We start from the raw sequence: 18,925 nt of genomic DNA on the forward strand, positions 1-18,925 counted from the left end.
TAATGTATTACTTGGCTTTAATTTGAGTATGTTTTTCGCGTTGGAACGAATTATTTGGTTTTACATGTAATCGTATGGGAAAAGATGATCCACCTTACGACATTTTCATGATACGATCTCAGTTTCGGAACGGATTAATTTCGTATCCTGAGGTACCACTGTATATGAAATTAGTTTTAATACAAAAAAAAAAAATAGTTACTGAAATGTCTAGTATACTGGTCTAAAAATATTTAATGATTTGTGGTTCTGAAATCTGACTGTATTCAGTAACGCAGAATTCTTGCTAGGTGTAGTTTTGACAAAGTCTAGACTTATTTGTATAGTACTGGCACTCAGTGTAGCTTTTGGTGTTATTCTGATAAGTAAGAGATGGCTATTTCTTCCTTCTTTAGTTTGTTTAAAGGCATGTGACAAGCAGTAACTAGTAGTAGAAACAAGAGATCACATTAAGTATGGACCATCACTCCAGCATGCTATTGATTAATTTTTTATCTTGTATAACTTTCAATTGAATCGTGTTTTAAACTAAATTTGCGGTGTAACCTGAAACATTACCCCTGTCTACTCGCTATCGAAACGTAAACCGTATAAATTCTTAAGCTTTTTTACTGTTAACTTTATTGTGTGGAAGAAGTGACTTAAAACACTAGAGTAACCATACTTACCGATCGGAAAATTTTTCCTGGAATGTTCCGATTTATCCATCTTTATCCCAAAAATATTCCATCTGTAGTAAAAACAATAAAATTGTAGGTTGTACTTGTCGTATAGGCGTATGTCTTTAGTAATCTGTGGTGCACGTGCTGTGCGACGGTTTCGTGCAATCATCGATAATGGATCAATAGTTATATCTGGTCACTGTCTAACTTTTGTTTTATTTATTTTTTACTCTTCCGCTTTGTGGGATCAAAATTATCTTTACTTTTAATCGTATCCACCAAGCCACGCCAACAATGGGGGCAACCTAGTTTGCCAACAAAAACTTAGCTGAAATATGTAAGTGAAACAAGTAGTAAATGTTCAATAATTGATAATTCAATAAAATTAGTTGTTTTAGAATTATTTGCTTATTTTCCTAAAGCCTACCTAATGCTACTTAACTTTTACCACAATACCATTTAACTTACAATGTCCGATTTCTGGTTTTGAGCTTATGGCAACTTTAAGTACTACTGATATCTCCCTCAAAAACGTAGTCTTTCCCTTATTCTAACATTAGCTAACACTTCACTATTGTTTCCCGCTTAAATTTTGAGTTAACCATAGTGAGAACAAAAATGGCGTTTACAACTTGCGCGCTCTAAGCGATCGGCAAACATCTTATTTGCAAAAATAACGTCACATTCATCTTTCTCCAACACAAGTATAGTTACACTATCCATGGCAAGGAAAACTATGATTCTCTATATTGGTGATAAGCAACATTTTCTGAATGCGACCGTAAGGGAACTTCGTAGGTTTCCGGCAGGCCTCACCCATTTCTTAAGAAGTTGCAGGCTTTAAGCCTGCAGAGTACCAATATATTTCCATAACTGCCAGTATATTAATAAAATAATATATGTAAAATAATAAAATAATATGATATATTAATGATATACAAATTAGTAATATATAGTTCTTCCCACCTTTTCACTTGTTTAGTTTGAATGTTCTTTGTGCCGAATATCATCTTGATTACAGTTGAATAATCCTCGTGCCATTATGCAGGTTTTGTGTGAACTACTAGTCTAAACTGCATGTTAAATTAGTAGTGTTTTGCTGTATTTTTAAATGGCAATAAAAAAATCAAGGAAATATATAAAAATAGAATCTTAATAAGAAATTTTTTTCTATACATTTGAATTAAAAAATGAGAAAATAACAATATTAATATTTAATATTTTAATTATCCATCCAATCTTTTTTTGCCCAGTTTGGTATTTGTGTTCGAAAGTTCCAGTCTCTTCCCTAAAATTAAAATAACAAGGTTTTAAATAAATAAAAAAATTAATCACAATAATAATATTTTAAATAACGTTAAAATATCATTATAAATATAGTACAAAATACATCTATTAAGTTGACTTTCTTATAGGATATACAGTTGGACGCTTATTCAAATCTAATGTATTCCTGAAAATGATTCAAATATCTGGAATTTGGACATCTGGAAGTTTTTTCGCTACTATTAATAGGAAAAATTCTAACTTGTTCAAGGCTGGACTGGAAACATAATTTAGCCCTGTCATCATATTAAAAACTGTTCTAAAAAATCTCATTCAATTAAAGGAAAACATACTACCAACTGGGTATCCTACTCTTATCACCTATAAAATACACTTCATTCAACACAGAATTAAGTAAGGAAAACAATAGCGCCAAAATTATCTCCAAGAAACTAGATAGAGGTGACTAAATTTAGGATAAAATACATAAGAAATGGGCGATTTTTATAGGATTTTATTGGTTAAAATGGAAATTGAAAGTATGACAAAGGTTTCAATTACCAAAAAATGGAGGTTAATGATATGAGCAAAGAATAAATCACAAAATTTCACAATTAGAGTATGATCTAATGAACAAAATGATGTCTACCTTGGATTCAATTGCAATATTGTTTCAATACAAACACATTTTTTCCAAGCTGCTCTTCTCAATGATATATTTTAGTTAGTACAGTTGATTATACACTGAAGAGCAATTGAATTAGGTATAACTGTCTAGTAGCGTGTAGCACCACCTTTTGCCTTGATGACAGCTGCGATTTGTCTTGGCATGGACTCCACAAGACACTGGAAGCAATGGGAAGCCATATGTATCCACAAGTCCTGAATAATTTCCCACAAATCACGAAGATAAAATGGAAGGTGGTCGGAGCCTCGAACATCTTTCTCAATTGCATCCAAGATCTGCTTGATTGGATTGAGGTCAGGTGACCATGATGGCCAGGAAAGCATGTGCAGGTCTGTGGAATGTTTATCCAACATTCCGATACAATTCGGGAGCAATGGCACGGTGCATTGTCTTGTTGAAAGACAATCTCTGTAGTGGGCTGTCAAGAACGAACAAACAGGAACAGATGGTCATCAAGGATATCCCGGTAACATTCACCTGTCAGTGACACTGTCAGACGTACCAGGAGTCCCATTTCAGTTTATGTGAATAGTCTCCACACAAGAATGCCACCTCCACTAGCTTGAAGAGTCCTCTGATGGCAAGAAGGATCCATCACTTCATGTGGCTTATGGCGTACACATACTCTGCTATCGGCATGTACCAAAGTGAATCTTGACTCATCGCTCCAGGCAACATTTTTCCACATCTCGACAGTCCATTGGCATGTTCCCATGCCCATGCTAATTGTTGCACCCTGTTTTGTGCAGTGAGCAGGGGGACACTCATAAGACAATGACTCCTGTACCCCATTGAGAGGAGACAGTTTTGTATGGAGTGGCAGCTTACACCTTGCTGTGCACCAGTGTTAAATTGACGGGTGATCTGTTGCACTATGGCCTGTCTATCCATTGTTACAACATGGGCTAGCCACTGACGACCTCGCTCATCCACACACTGTTGTCCACAGCAGTTGACCCTGGCAGTGATGGTTTTACCGGAATTGACGTACTCATGGTATACCCTCGACACAGTGGTGTGTGAAAAACCCAGTGTTTCCACTACTTCCAAAATGGAGTGACCCATTTGTCAGGTCCCAACAATTTGTCCACAATCAAATGCATTTAGATCTTTACTCTTACTCATTTTGCTTCTAACTATTACTGATACCGTTAGCAGCACTCCTTATCTTGTCAAACTGCTGCTTACCTCATCTGCAAATCACTTTCATGCTTACGCACAACTCAAAATTTGCATAACGCCAGCTATCCCTAATTCAATTGCTCTTCAGTGTAAATTTAATGAGAACATTCTAACTGAAAATTTCATCTGTGAACTTTTGTGCCCAGAAAATGGTAAAGTGATCAGACACCCATTCGGGGTGATCGTAATGAAACGCGTCTTCGATCTGTCTTCATTCTAGAAGTGACTTTTACTATCGACCTCCTCGTTCATTTTCCAGGTGTGAGTGCCATTAAGAGGATCACCACCACCGTACTTACAATTAAATTATTTTTATTTTCTCGGCTGTTATATATATAACAGAAGGAGTCTTGGTATACAGTGCGAAGGAGGACAGTACGTGTTAAGATCGGCTCCGATTTCGATAGTGATCTCACTGTGCATTTTCGTTAGACTTTGGATAACTATATATCGGTGGATTCGACATTTAGTACGCTAACTGTGAGTAATGGTTTTATTCAAATCGATCATTTAGTTTTCGAGTTACGGCTGTCCGAAATACTAACCTTTTGTCGGCCCGCATCGGGCCTCCCGTTGGCGATCCGCTCATATTCCCAACGAAATTTGTTTGTCACCGGCCCATCTATACGCTGTAGAAATTTGGTTATTGTAGGTAATTTATTCGCCGAGTTATTCACGAACCAAGATTTACCGTTAGACAAAGGATTGTTTCTTCGCCACGTGGTAGGTCTAGCCACGTGGTAGGTCTAGCCACTCGGCGAGTCCTAGCCGGTCCGGCGTTTTACGTGTGGCGGGCTCTGGTTTGTTTTCCGAGTACTTTTGTAACGGATTCTGATTTGAACACTACTGAGTGTACAGAACCTTCGGCAAAGCAGTTTGGAAAGGACCTATTTCTAAAAAACTTATCAGCGTCCAGCCGTTTAGCTGGGCCAGCCAACGCTTAGTTCTTTGTTCTTTTCGGCTTCGCGTGCCTTAGAAGGCATTTCGTAATGGGGTCAGCCGAACCTACCCAAGAGCTGGATACCTTGGACGTCCCAATAGGAGTCGCCCGCTCTCTGGAGGATACTATCCTCTGTGAGGCAGGTCAACATCTCAAACGTGTCATGGACCTTCTTCCAGCAAAAGATCGATCATACTTAAACACAGAAGAACGAAAAGAAGTTAAGGAACGGGCGATGCAGCTGCACTGCTGCGTTAGCCAATTGTTTGGTATTCTACGTGAGATAAGAGCCAACCGTGTTGTAATGTCAGATCAAACACCAGCTGTAACCGGGAAATCCTACGCCAAGGCTGTTAGTGAAAACTTAGACACGCGACCTAGTAGGGCTACTAAAACAATAACTGCCTCTCTCCGCACTAAAGTACAATCTGAGGGGGCTGGTGGCACACACGCTGTCCTCCTGTACCCCAAGGTAACTGGAGACGAAGGACCAAACATGGATGAGGTAACAACAAAAATTATCGAGGAAGTCCGACCTGAACATCTACAAATAAAGGTCAAAGCAATACGCAAAGTCAAGGCAAATGGAGTGTGTGTCCGTGTCGGAAATGAACAAGATGGGAAAAAACTCAAGGAGGCTATAGATGCAATACCAGAACTTCAAAGCACAATCCAATGCAAATTATCGGAGGGGAGAAGACCCAGGGTCATCCTCCTCAATGTCCCAAAATACATCGAGGAAGAAGACATAATTAAAGTCATGACAGAACAGAACAAGATTTGGGGATACATTAAACCAGAGGAAGTGATCTCATCCTGCAAAATAAGCACCATTCTCAATCATGGCAAAATTAAACAAAACTGTAGAAACGTAGTCCTATCGGTAACTCCCAAAATAAGGAACACCCTAATTCAACACCGTCATATTTCTATGTCCTGGTCAACAATATACGTTGACGACTTTATCCCTGTAGTCCGTTGCTACCAATGCTGCGGATTCTATCATTTCGCAAGGGAATGCCCCACCGACCGTAGATGCAGCCACTGCACCAAAAGGCACCCGTACAAAGAATGTGACCACCGGCACAAAACTGCCACTTGTATAAACTGTAAGCAAGCAAATGAAAGCCTTCCAGAGGGCAAAAAATATTTCGTTCATCATAACGCATTCAGCAAGAACTGCCCCATTCTACAGAAAATGAAACAACAGATCATAAATCGAACCAACTATGGCCTGTAGTCAACCAGCAAATACAACTCAGGATACTAACACCGATGGCCAACAGGCCAGGAATGCTACCAGAAACAACCAAAGCCACTCAATGACCACAATTAAGCTCCTACAGTTAAATGCCCAAAAAAGTAAGGCAGCCTGCTCACTTCTCATCAAGACAGCAAGTGACACTGAGAGTGACATTATAACAATCCAGGAGCCTTACACAATCGGCAACAAGATAGTTCGGTTCAGCAACTGGCGGGTACTCATGGGCCATACCAATTCCAGACCTAAATGTGGAATTATTGTGTGCAACCCTGACCTGGACATTGCCCTCATCCCACAACTGTGCTCAAATAGGATCTGTGCAGCCGTCATGCAACAACCCACGCCGATTTATATTATATGTGCCTACTTCCCTCCAGACGATGAAGACGAAGAATGCATAAATGAGTTGACAAACGCTATTCAGAAAATTAACAGCAACCAAATCATAATCTCTGGCGATCTCAATGCCAAATCGCCGATCTGGTTTCATACTCGGGAGGATAAGAGGGGAAGGCTGGTTGCCGACCTAATGAACTCACACGACCTAATTTCTACGAACATGACCACCCACCCGACATTTCATACTCCGCACGCGGAAGGTTGGACTGACGTGTGCTTAGTGTCAAACGAACTCAGCCATCGCATCACGAACTGTGAAACCATGCTGGTCCCATCGGCCAGCGATCACAGGTACATAGTAACTCATATCTCTGATATCTTCACCCCCCTCCACTTAAAAAGTCAACAGGTCAATCGGACCAACTGGGAGTTGTTTAGGGAACTTTTTGGGCAGCGGTGGAGAAATTACAACTTTTCCTCCGTCAACACCCAGGAGGAATTGGACGAATATGCCAATTACATAACCAATGCAATACACTCTGCAGCAAAGCAAGCAACCATAACCAAAAGGACCAAGAAAAAGGAAACATATTGGTGGACAGAAGAACTAACCACCTTAAAAAGAAGGGTCACAAAGCTCCGAAGAAAACTGAACAGGTGTAACAACGAGCAAGAAAGAAACACACTACGAATGGAATACAGAATAGCTATCAAAGTTTATAAAAAACAAATAAATAGGACCAGGACGAAGGCCTGGAAAGCATTCTGTAGCAGGAACACTACCAAGGGCGCATGGGACACCCCTTACTACTTACTTTACAGAAAAAGGCCAAAATTAAACCTACCAGACATACTCTCTTTAAACCAAACCGACAAGAACGAAATTCCCGACATCACAACTAACATTAAAGAAATCCTGGATGACAACTTTCCAAAAGACCTTCTCGAGGAAGACTTGCCAACTCACAGCAGAATTCGCAATGAGTGCAAAAACTTACCTAACAACGCCAATGATAAATTATTCTCCTTCCAAGAAGTTGAGAGAGCGGTCAGGTCCCTGGCTAGCAGAAAGGCTCCAGGCTTGGATGGGGTTACGCCAGAGATGACAAAAGAGGCGTTTAAAGAAATTCCGATTGCCCTGGTACACCTGTTTAACACATGCTTAGAAACAGGTTTATTCCCCAGCAAATGGAAAGAGGGAAACATTAAATTAATACCGAAAGAGGACACACCAACCAGACCAAACCATTACAGGCCAATTAGCCTACTCCCAGTTATGGGGAAGGTCCTGGATGGTCTTATAATCGGAAGAATAAACTGGCACCTCCATCATAACAACCTCCAGAGCCCAAACCAATACGGATTTCGGCAGGGCAAATCCACAACAGATGCAATTCTGAACGTAAAATCATTTGTTTTAAAGGCATGGAGTCAAAACAATCACGCATTATTAGTAAGCATCGATTACCGAAAAGCATTCGACCATCTCTGGTGGCCGAGTGTCATCAAAAGGCTAAAAGACACTAATTGCCCACGGAACATTCTAAAGCTTACTAATAGCTACTTATCCAACAGAAGCGTGACCTTCCAATCGAACACCATTAACATTCGGAAGCAGATCAACAGAGGTTGTCCACAGGGCTCCAGATGTGGGCCTGGTCTGTGGAACCTCGTCTTCGATGACCTTCTAAACTCCTTCAGTAACACCGGAAAGGCCGCCATCCAAGCCTTTGCTGACGACTTAATGTTGATGGTAGCTCATAAAAACTGTGATAAACTGGCAGAAGACACGAATACCCATTTAAAAAATATTCACGAGTGGAGCAGTAGGAACAAGCTCCCAATAAATTATGAGAAGTGCCGTGCCCTAATCTGCACGAGACGCAATAAACGCGGTAGACTTCAACGTGTGCCAAGCATTTATATAGCGTCGAATAAAGTCAAAGTCATCAGTGAATTGAAATACCTTGGTGTCTACCTCGATGAGAAATTAAACTGGCACTACCATGTCAAAATGCTCTGCCAGCGGTTGACCCAAAAGGCAAATGCACTAAAATGGATCACAGGTAAGTACTGGGGTCTAAATTACAAGAACACCAAAACCATTTATAAGGCCGCCATGGAACCGGCCCTTCTTTACGCAGTACCGGTCTGGTACGAGGCAGTCTACAATATTCATGCCAGAAAGCAACTCCTATCAATTCAACGAAGGTTTGCCATCCAAATCTGCCGTTCCTATCGCACTGCTCCTACAAGTGCCCTCCTTGTCTTGGCCGGTATCACGCCAATCCACATTCAGGCTAAAACCATCGCCTGGTATTGGCTTATTTCCAGGGGTCAAACTCCCGGGCAGGACAACAACACCTATAACAACAAGGTTAAGGAAATGATCACCAGGAGCCTGTCAAACATCATGGCCGACATTCAGGCAAACGGCCTAGATGGTACAAATCAAAACAAGGTAAACTCAAACCACCCTCATGAGACACAAGGGTACACTGTATGTCTCGATCCCGAGGAAAACCACACCTGGGCATCATGGTGCATCTATACGGATGGTTCAAGGGGTGAGGAAGGTACAGGAGCAGGAGTCGCAATTATGGATAACAAAAACAAGATTAAATATCAGGCGTATTCCAAAATGGCGGCCCACTGCACGAATGTCCAAGCTGAGTTATGGGCGATACTTAAAGCCATCAACCATATTACAGACTATATTCACAAGTACAAGGGCACTATATGCCTTTACACGGACAGTAGAACGGCCCTTAATATCCTCACGAATGGCAAGAGGCACATCGGCCTTTCTGCCAATCTTATTTCCAAAGCCAACAACCTCAGCAAGATCAGAAAACTCCACTTCAATTGGATCCCTGGGCATACGGGGCAAGCTGGTAATGAACTAGCGGATAAACTAGCTAGGAAGGCTTGCATCCTGAATAGGGAACCATCCTACAAGAAACTTCCTCATTCATGGTTAAAAAACCAACTTACCAACTTAGCTCTCAACGAGTGGCAACACGAATGGGAAAATGCAGACACAGGGAGAAAAACTTACGCCTTCATTCCATCTATTACTCACCGTGTCAAGGCCACACACTACACTCCAAATGCCGAGACTACCCAAATTTTGACCGGGCACGGCAACTTCCATGCCTATCTCCACCGCTTCGGTAAAATGGACAACAACCTCTGCGACTGTGATGAGTCCAGTGAGGACACAGCGGAACACTTCCTCTACACATGCTCAAAATACGACGACGACAGACTCCCGTTCATAGGCGCATGCCTCATGGAGGGACAGAACTGGCCACCAAACCCAACGGAAGTATTTAGCAACAAAAAACTGTGGAGAAGGCTAACGCAATTTGTGTATAAAACAAAGACTCTAAGCACCAATGGCTTCAGTAGAGAGAACACCAGTTCTACCAACTAGCCACAGCCTAAAGATACGCCTTTCGTGGAACAGGAGGTGGGGAAACGGGTAAAATAATTATGGTAAATGTACGCTATATAACATTCCTGTAAACACCGGCAGTGCTGTGTAATGTATTGTAACACTGTTTTATTTCTGCTGGTATCGGTTGGGCCACCATCTGTAGTCCGGTACATTTTGTTGTACCCCAGCTGCTAATTCCATTTAATTTTGTTCGGAATGACGATCCATTTATGCCAATTGGTGTTTATTTTCTATTGGCCTCCCACTCTCCTCAAAAACGCTACAAATGTGTTAATGTATTCTTTATCTTTAAAATTTGTACTGTCTGGTAACAATTACAACTATTTCCTTCATAGTTTCTCGTCATCATTGCAATTGGTAACCCTTCGGTTCTTGGGTTGCACCTTCCAATTCTGTAAATCAACTGCTTCCTGCTGCTTTGTAATTGTCACAAGTCTTCAAAGTTTGTATTCTATGACAACCACTTAACATATTTGTAAACATATTGTAATCTGCTGGTATTATTCCAATAAAAGTGATACAGGCACCCATGGGGCCTCCCATGCCTTCCTTTCAAACTTTACTATTACCCTTTCTTTTCACACTTTGACCTCTTGCTTTCTCCTTCTTTCCATTTCCAAATAGGGCAAAGTCCGTAACCACAAACGGACAGCTCTCTTTAACTTGGTGTGCCCAGAAAATACAGTTGTGTGTAAATGTGAACCTTTTTTTATAGAAAATTTCAGATATTTCAATAAGTCATTACCCAATGACTGTATTAGTGGTGTTGTATTTTTGGAATAACAGTGGTATTCTTCATATTAGAATAATACAAAAGATTGGTTTGGATAGTTAAATGATTGCACAATATCAGTTTTACCCATATTTATTTAAACAATTATTTCTTGGGAATAATTTTGGTATCATTGTTTTCCTAGTTTAATTCTGTGTCAAATTGTATTTTATAGGGGGTAAGAGTAGGACATCCCAAAATACCCAGTTGTAAGTAATTAGGTTAATTTGAATATATTATAAACAAACTAAACCTTGATAAATCCAGCTATATATTTATTGAAATAAAAACATTTTCAATCATATTTTACCAATTTTCTTCAGTTACAAGCTTTTTGAATTCTTTGGAATGTATAATTACAAATTCAAACTATCAATACTACAGTTGCAAATAATAAAATTTTAAGAATTAATAATTAAAATGTAATAAGCATGGAAAATTAAACCTTGTAAAATGAAATAAATTANTAGTACAAAATACATCTATTAAGTTGACTTTCTTATAGGATATACAGTTGGACGCTTATTCAAATCTAATGTATTCCTGAAAATGATTCAAATATCTGGAATTTGGACATCTGGAAGTTTTTTCGCTACTATTAATAGGAAAAATTCTAACTTGTTCAAGGCTGGACTGGAAACATAATTTAGCCCTGTCATCATATTAAAAACTGTTCTAAAAAATCTCATTCAATTAAAGGAAAACATACTACCAACTGGGTATCCTACTCTTATCACCTATAAAATACACTTCATTCAACACAGAATTAAGTAAGGAAAACAATAGCGCCAAAATTATCTCCAAGAAACTAGATAGAGGTGACTAAATTTAGGATAAAATACATAAGAAATGGGCGATTTTTATAGGATTTTATTGGTTAAAATGGAAATTGAAAGTATGACAAAGGTTTCAATTACCAAAAAATGGAGGTTAATGATATGAGCAAAGAATAAATCACAAAATTTCACAATTAGAGTATGATCTAATGAACAAAATGATGTCTACCTTGGATTCAATTGCAATATTGTTTCAATACAAACACATTTTTTCCAAGCTGCTCTTCTCAATGATATATTTTAGTTAGTACAGTTGATTATACACTGAAGAGCAATTGAATTAGGTATAACTGTCTAGTAGCGTGTAGCACCACCTTTTGCCTTGATGACAGCTGCGATTTGTCTTGGCATGGACTCCACAAGACACTGGAAGCAATGGGAAGCCATATGTATCCACAAGTCCTGAATAATTTCCCACAAATCACGAAGATAAAATGGAAGGTGGTCGGAGCCTCGAACATCTTTCTCAATTGCATCCAAGATCTGCTTGATTGGATTGAGGTCAGGTGACCATGATGGCCAGGAAAGCATGTGCAGGTCTGTGGAATGTTTATCCAACATTCCGATACAATTCGGGAGCAATGGCACGGTGCATTGTCTTGTTGAAAGACAATCTCTGTAGTGGGCTGTCAAGAACGAACAAACAGGAACAGATGGTCATCAAGGATATCCCGGTAACATTCACCTGTCAGTGACACTGTCAGACGTACCAGGAGTCCCATTTCAGTTTATGTGAATAGTCTCCACACAAGAATGCCACCTCCACTAGCTTGAAGAGTCCTCTGATGGCAAGAAGGATCCATCACTTCATGTGGCTTATGGCGTACACATACTCTGCTATCGGCATGTACCAAAGTGAATCTTGACTCATCGCTCCAGGCAACATTTTTCCACATCTCGACAGTCCATTGGCATGTTCCCATGCCCATGCTAATTGTTGCACCCTGTTTTGTGCAGTGAGCAGGGGGACACTCATAAGACAATGACTCCTGTACCCCATTGAGAGGAGACAGTTTTGTATGGAGTGGCAGCTTACACCTTGCTGTGCACCAGTGTTAAATTGACGGGTGATCTGTTGCACTATGGCCTGTCTATCCATTGTTACAACATGGGCTAGCCACTGACGACCTCGCTCATCCACACACTGTTGTCCACAGCAGTTGACCCTGGCAGTGATGGTTTTACCGGAATTGACGTACTCATGGTATACCCTCGACACAGTGGTGTGTGAAAAACCCAGTGTTTCCACTACTTCCAAAATGGAGTGACCCATTTGTCAGGTCCCAACAATTTGTCCACAATCAAATGCATTTAGATCTTTACTCTTACTCATTTTGCTTCTAACTATTACTGATACCGTTAGCAGCACTCCTTATCTTGTCAAACTGCTGCTTACCTCATCTGCAAATCACTTTCATGCTTACGCACAACTCAAAATTTGCATAACGCCAGCTATCCCTAATTCAATTGCTCTTCAGTGTAAATTTAATGAGAACATTCTAACTGAAAATTTCATCTGTGAACTTTTGTGCCCAGAAAATGGTAAAGTGATCAGACACCCATTCGGGGTGATCGTAATGAAACGCGTCTTCGATCTGTCTTCATTCTAGAAGTGACTTTTACTATCGACCTCCTCGTTCATTTTCCAGGTGTGAGTGCCATTAAGAGGATCACCACCACCGTACTTACAATTAAATTATTTTTATTTTCTCGGCTGTTATATATATAACAGAAGGAGTCTTGGTATACAGTGCGAAGGAGGACAGTACGTGTTAAGATCGGCTCCGATTTCGATAGTGATCTCACTGTGCATTTTCGTTAGACTTTGGATAACTATATATCGGTGGATTCGACATTTAGTACGCTAACTGTGAGTAATGGTTTTATTCAAATCGATCATTTAGTTTTCGAGTTACGGCTGTCCGAAATACTAACCTTTTGTCGGCCCGCATCGGGCCTCCCGTTGGCAATCCGCTCATATTCCCAACGAAATTTGTTTGTCACCGGCCCATCTATACGCTGTAGAAATTTGGTTATTGTAGGTAATTTATTCGCCGAGTTATTCACGAACCAAGATTTACCGTTAGACAAAGGATTGTTTCTTCGCCACGTGGTAGGTCTAGCCACGTGGTAGGTCTAGCCACTCGGCGAGTCCTAGCCGGTCCGGCGTTTTACGTGTGGCGGGCTCTGGTTTGTTTTCCGAGTACTTTTGTAACGGATTCTGATTTGAACACTACTGAGTGTACAGAACCTTCGGCAAAGCAGTTTGGAAAGGACCTATTTCTAAAAAACTTATCAGCGTCCAGCCGTTTAGCTGGGCCAGCCAACGCTTAGTTCTTTGTTCTTTTCGGCTTCGCGTGCCTTAGAAGGCATTTCGTAATGGGGTCAGCCGAACCTACCCAAGAGCTGGATACCTTGGACGTCCCAACAGGAGTCGCCCGCTCTCTGGAGGATACTATCCTCTGTGAGGCAGGTCAACATCTCAAACGTGTCATGGACCTCCTTCCAGCAAAAGATCGATCATACTTAAACACAGAAGAATGGAAAGAAGTTAAGGAGCGGGCAATGCAGCTGCACTGCTGCGTTAGCCAATTGTTTGGTATTCTACGTGAGATAAGAGCCAACCGTGTTGTAATGTCAGATCAAACACCAGCTGTAACCGGGAAATCCTACGCCAAGGCTGTTAGTGAAAACTTAGACATGCGACCTAGTAGGGCTACTAAAACAATAACTGCCTCTCTCCGCACTAAAGTACAATCTGAGGGGGCTGGGGGCACACACGCTGTCCTCCTGTACCCCAAGGTAACTGGAGACGAAGAACCAAACATGGATGAGGTAACAACAATTATCGAGGAAGTCCAACCTGAACATCTACAAATAAAGGTCAAAGCAATACGCAAAGTCAAGGCAAATGGAGTGTGTGTCCGTGTCGGAAATGAACAAGATGGGAAAAAACTCAAGGAGGCTATAGATGCAATACCAGAACTTCAAAGCACAATCCAATGCAAATTATCGGAGGGGAGAAGACCCAGGGTCATCCTCCTCAATGTCCCAAAATACATCGAGGAAGAAGACATAATTAAAGTCATGACAGAACAGAACAAGATTTGGGGAGACATTAAACCAGAGGAAGTGATCTCATCCTGCAAAATAAGCACCATTCTCAATCATGGCAAAATCAAACAAAACTGTAGAAACGTAGTCCTATCGGTAACTCCCAAAATAAGGAACACCCTAATTCAACACCGTCATATTTCTATGTCCTGGTCAACAATATACGTTGACGACTTTATCCCTGTAGTCCGTTGCTACCAATGCTGCGGATTCGATCATTTCGCACGGGAATGCCCCACTGACCGTAGATGCAGCCACTGCACCAAAAGGCACCCGTACAAAGAATGTAACCACCGGCACAAAACTGCCACTTGTATAAACTGTAAGCAAGCAAATGAAAGCCTTCCAGAGGGCAAAAAATATTTCGTTCATCATAACGCATTCAGCAAGAACTGCCCCATTCTACAGAAAATGAAACAACAGATCATAAATCGAACCAACTATGGCCTGTAGTCAACCAGCAAATACAACTCAGGATACTAACACCGATGGCCAACAGGCCAGGAATGCTACCAGAAACAACCAAAGCCACTCAATGACCACAATTAAGCTCCTACAGTTAAATGCCCAAAAAAGTAAGGCAGCCTGCTCACTTCTCATCAAGACAGCAAGTGACACTGAGAGTGACATTATAACAATCCAGGAGCCTTACACAATCGGCAACAAGATAGTTCGGTTCAGCAACTGGCGGGTACTCATGGGCCATACCAATTCCAGACCTAAATGTGGAATTATTGTGTGCAACCCTGACCTGGACATTGCCCTCATCCCACAACTGTGCTCAAATAGGATCTGTGCAGCCGTCATGCAACAACCCACGCCGATTTATATTATATGTGCCTACTTCCCTCCAGACGATGAAGACGAAGGATGCATAAATGAGTTGACAAACGCTATTCAGAAAATTAACAGCAACCAAATCATAATCTCTGGCGATCTCAATGCCAAATCGCCGATCTGGTTTCATACTCGGGAGGATAAGAGGGAAAGACTGGTTGCCGACCTAATGAACTCACACGACCTAATTTCTACGAACATGACCACCCACCCGACATTTCATACTCCGCACGCGGAAGGTTGGACTGACGTGTGCTTAGTGTCAAACGAACTCAGCCATCGCATCACGAACTGTGAAACCATGCTGGTCCCATCGGCCAGCAATCACAGGTACATAGTAACTCATATCTCTGATATCTTCACCCCCCTCCACTTAAAAAGTCAACAGGTCAATCGGACCAACTGGGAGTTGTTTAGGGAACTTTTTGGGCAGCGGTGGAGAAATTACAACTTTTCCTCCGTCAACACCCAGGAGGAATTGGACGAATATGCCAATTACATAACCAATGCAATACACTCTGCAGCAAAGCAAGCAACCATAACCAAAAGGACCAAGAAAAAGGAAACATATTGGTGGACAGAAGAACTAACCACCTTAAAAAGAAGGGTCACAAAGCTCCGAAGAAAACTGAACAGGTGTAACAACGAGCAAGAAAGAAACACACTACGAATGGAATACAGAATAGCTATCAAAGTTTATAAAAAACAAATAAATAGGACCAGGACGAAGGCCTGGAAAGCATTCTGTAGCAGGAACACTACCAAGGGCGCATGGGACACCCCTTACTACTTACTTTACAGAAAAAGGCCAAAATTAAACCTACCAGACATACTCTCTTTAAACCAAACCGACAAGAACGAAATTCCCGACATCACAACTAACATTAAAGAAATCCTGGATGACAACTTTCCAAAAGACCTTCTCGAGGAAGACTTGCCAACTCACAGCAGAATTCGCAATGAGTGCAAAAACTTACCTAACAACGCCAATGATAAATTATTCTCCTTCCAAGAAGTTGAGAGAGCGGTCAGGTCCCTGGCTAGCAGAAAGGCTCCAGGCTTGGATGGGGTTACGCCAGAGATGACAAAAGAGGCGTTTAAAGAAATTCCGATTGCCCTGGTACACCTGTTTAACACATGCTTAGAAACAGGTTTATTCCCCAGCAAATGGAAAGAGGGAAACATTAAATTAATACCGAAAGAGGACACACCAACCAGACCAAACCATTACAGGCCAATTAGCCTACTCCCAGTTATGGGGAAGGTCCTGGATGGTCTTATAATCGGAAGAATAAACTGGCACCTCCATCATAACAACCTCCAGAGCCCAAACCAATACGGATTTCGGCAGGGCAAATCCACAACAGATGCAATTCTGAACGTAAAATCATTTGTTTTAAAGGCATGGAGTCAAAACAATCACGCATTATTAGTAAGCATCGATTACCGAAAAGCATTCGACCATCTCTGGTGGCCGAGTGTCATCAAAAGGCTAAAAGACACTAATTGCCCACGGAACATTCTAAAGCTTACTAATAGCTACTTATCCAACAGAAGCGTGACCTTCCAATCGAACACCATTAACATTCGGAAGCAGATCAACAGAGGTTGTCCACAGGGCTCCAGATGTGGGCCTGGTCTGTGGAACCTCGTCTTCGATGACCTTCTAAACTCCTTCAGTAACACCGGAAAGGCCGCCATCCAAGCCTTTGCTGACGACTTAATGTTGATGGTAGCTCATAAAAACTGTGATAAACTGGCAGAAGACACGAATACCCATTTAAAAAATATTCACGAGTGGAGCAGTAGGAACAAGCTCCCAATAAATTATGAGAAGTGCCGTGCCCTAATCTGCACGAGACGCAATAAACGCGGTAGACTTCAACGTGTGCCAAGCATTTATATAGCGTCGAATAAAGTCAAAGTCATCAGTGAATTGAAATACCTTGGTGTCTACCTCGATGAGAAATTAAACTGGCACTACCATGTCAAAATGCTCTGCCAGCGGTTGACCCAAAAGGCAAATGCACTAAAATGGATCACAGGTAAGTACTGGGGTCTAAATTACAAGAACACCAAAACCATTTATAAGGCCGCCATGGAACCGGCCCTTCTTTACGCAGTACCGGTCTGGTACGAGGCAGTCTACAATATTCATGCCAGAAAGCAACTCCTATCAATTCAACGAAGGTTTGCCATCCAAATCTGCCGTTCCTATCGCACTGCTCCTACAAGTGCCCTCCTTGTCTTGGCCGGTATCACGCCAATCCACATTCAGGCTAAAACCATCGCCTGGTATTGGCTTATTTCCAGGGGTCAAACTCCCGGGCAGGACAACAACACCTATAACAACAAGGTTAAGGAAATGATCACCAGGAGCCTGTCAAACATCATGGCCGACATTCAGGCAAACGGCCTAGATGGTACAAATCAAAACAAGGTAAACTCAAACCACCCTCATGAGACACAAGGGTACACTGTATGTCTCGATCCCGAGGAAAACCACACCTGGGCATCATGGTGCATCTATACGGATGGTTCAAGGGGTGAGGAAGGTACAGGAGCAGGAGTCGCAATTATGGATAACAAAAACAAGATTAAATATCAGGCGTATTCCAAAATGGCGGCCCACTGCACGAATGTCCAAGCTGAGTTATGGGCGATACTTAAAGCCATCAACCATATTACAGACTATATTCACAAGTACAAGGGCACTATATGCCTTTACACGGACAGTAGAACGGCCCTTAATATCCTCACGAATGGCAAGAGGCACATCGGCCTTTCTGCCAATCTTATTTCCAAAGCCAACAACCTCAGCAAGATCAGAAAACTCCACTTCAATTGGATCCCTGGGCATACGGGGCAAGCTGGTAATGAACTAGCGGATAAACTAGCTAGGAAGGCTTGCATCCTGAACAGAGAACCATCCTACAAGAAACTTCCTCATTCATGGTTAAAAAACCAACTTACCAACTTAGCTCTCAACGAGTGGCAACACGAATGGGAAAATGCAGACACAGGGAGAAAAACTTACGCCTTCATTCCATCTATTACTCACCATGTCAAGGCCACACACTATACTCCAAATGCCGAGACTACCCAAATTTTGACCAGGCACGGCAACTTCCATGCCTATCTCCACCGCTTCGGTAAAATGGACAACAACCTCTGCGACTGTGATGAGTCCAGTGAGGACACAGCGGAACACTTCCTCTACACATGCTCAAAATACGACGACGACAGACTCCCGTTCATAGGCGCATGCCTCATGGAGGGACAGAACTGGCCACCAAACCCAACGGAAGTATTTAGCAACAAAAAACTGTGGAGAAGGCTAACGCAATTTGTGTATAAAACAAAGACTCTAAGCACCAATGGCTTCAGTAGAGAGACCACCAGTTCTACCAACTAACTAGCCACAGCCTAAAGATACGCCTTTCGTGGAACAGGAGGTGAGGAAACGGGTAAAATAATTATGGTAAATGTACGCTATATAACATTCCTGTAAACACCGGCAGTGCTGTGTAATGTATTGTAACACTGTTTTATTTCTGCTGGTATC

General features: G+C 41.6%; 1 protein-coding gene across 1 annotated transcript in view; it reads right to left on the bottom strand.

Annotated features, from left to right (window-relative positions):
* Positions 1-192: 192 nt before the first annotated feature.
* Positions 193-18,925, bottom strand: part of LOC111633752 (RNA pseudouridylate synthase domain-containing protein 2-like) — a 39,800-nt gene continuing 21,067 nt past the window's right edge. The window contains exon 8 of the mRNA XM_023378375.1: positions 193-1,950. Coding sequence (XP_023234143.1) covers positions 1,885-1,950 — 66 coding nt within the window. The 3' untranslated portion in view covers positions 193-1,884. The remainder of the gene's footprint in view (positions 1,951-18,925) is intronic.

Source organism: Centruroides sculpturatus, unplaced genomic scaffold, assembly GCF_000671375.1.
Source record: "Centruroides sculpturatus isolate CEXI.00-Female unplaced genomic scaffold, Cexi_2.0 scaffold737, whole genome shotgun sequence".
Taxonomy (NCBI): domain Eukaryota; kingdom Metazoa; phylum Arthropoda; class Arachnida; order Scorpiones; family Buthidae; genus Centruroides; species Centruroides sculpturatus.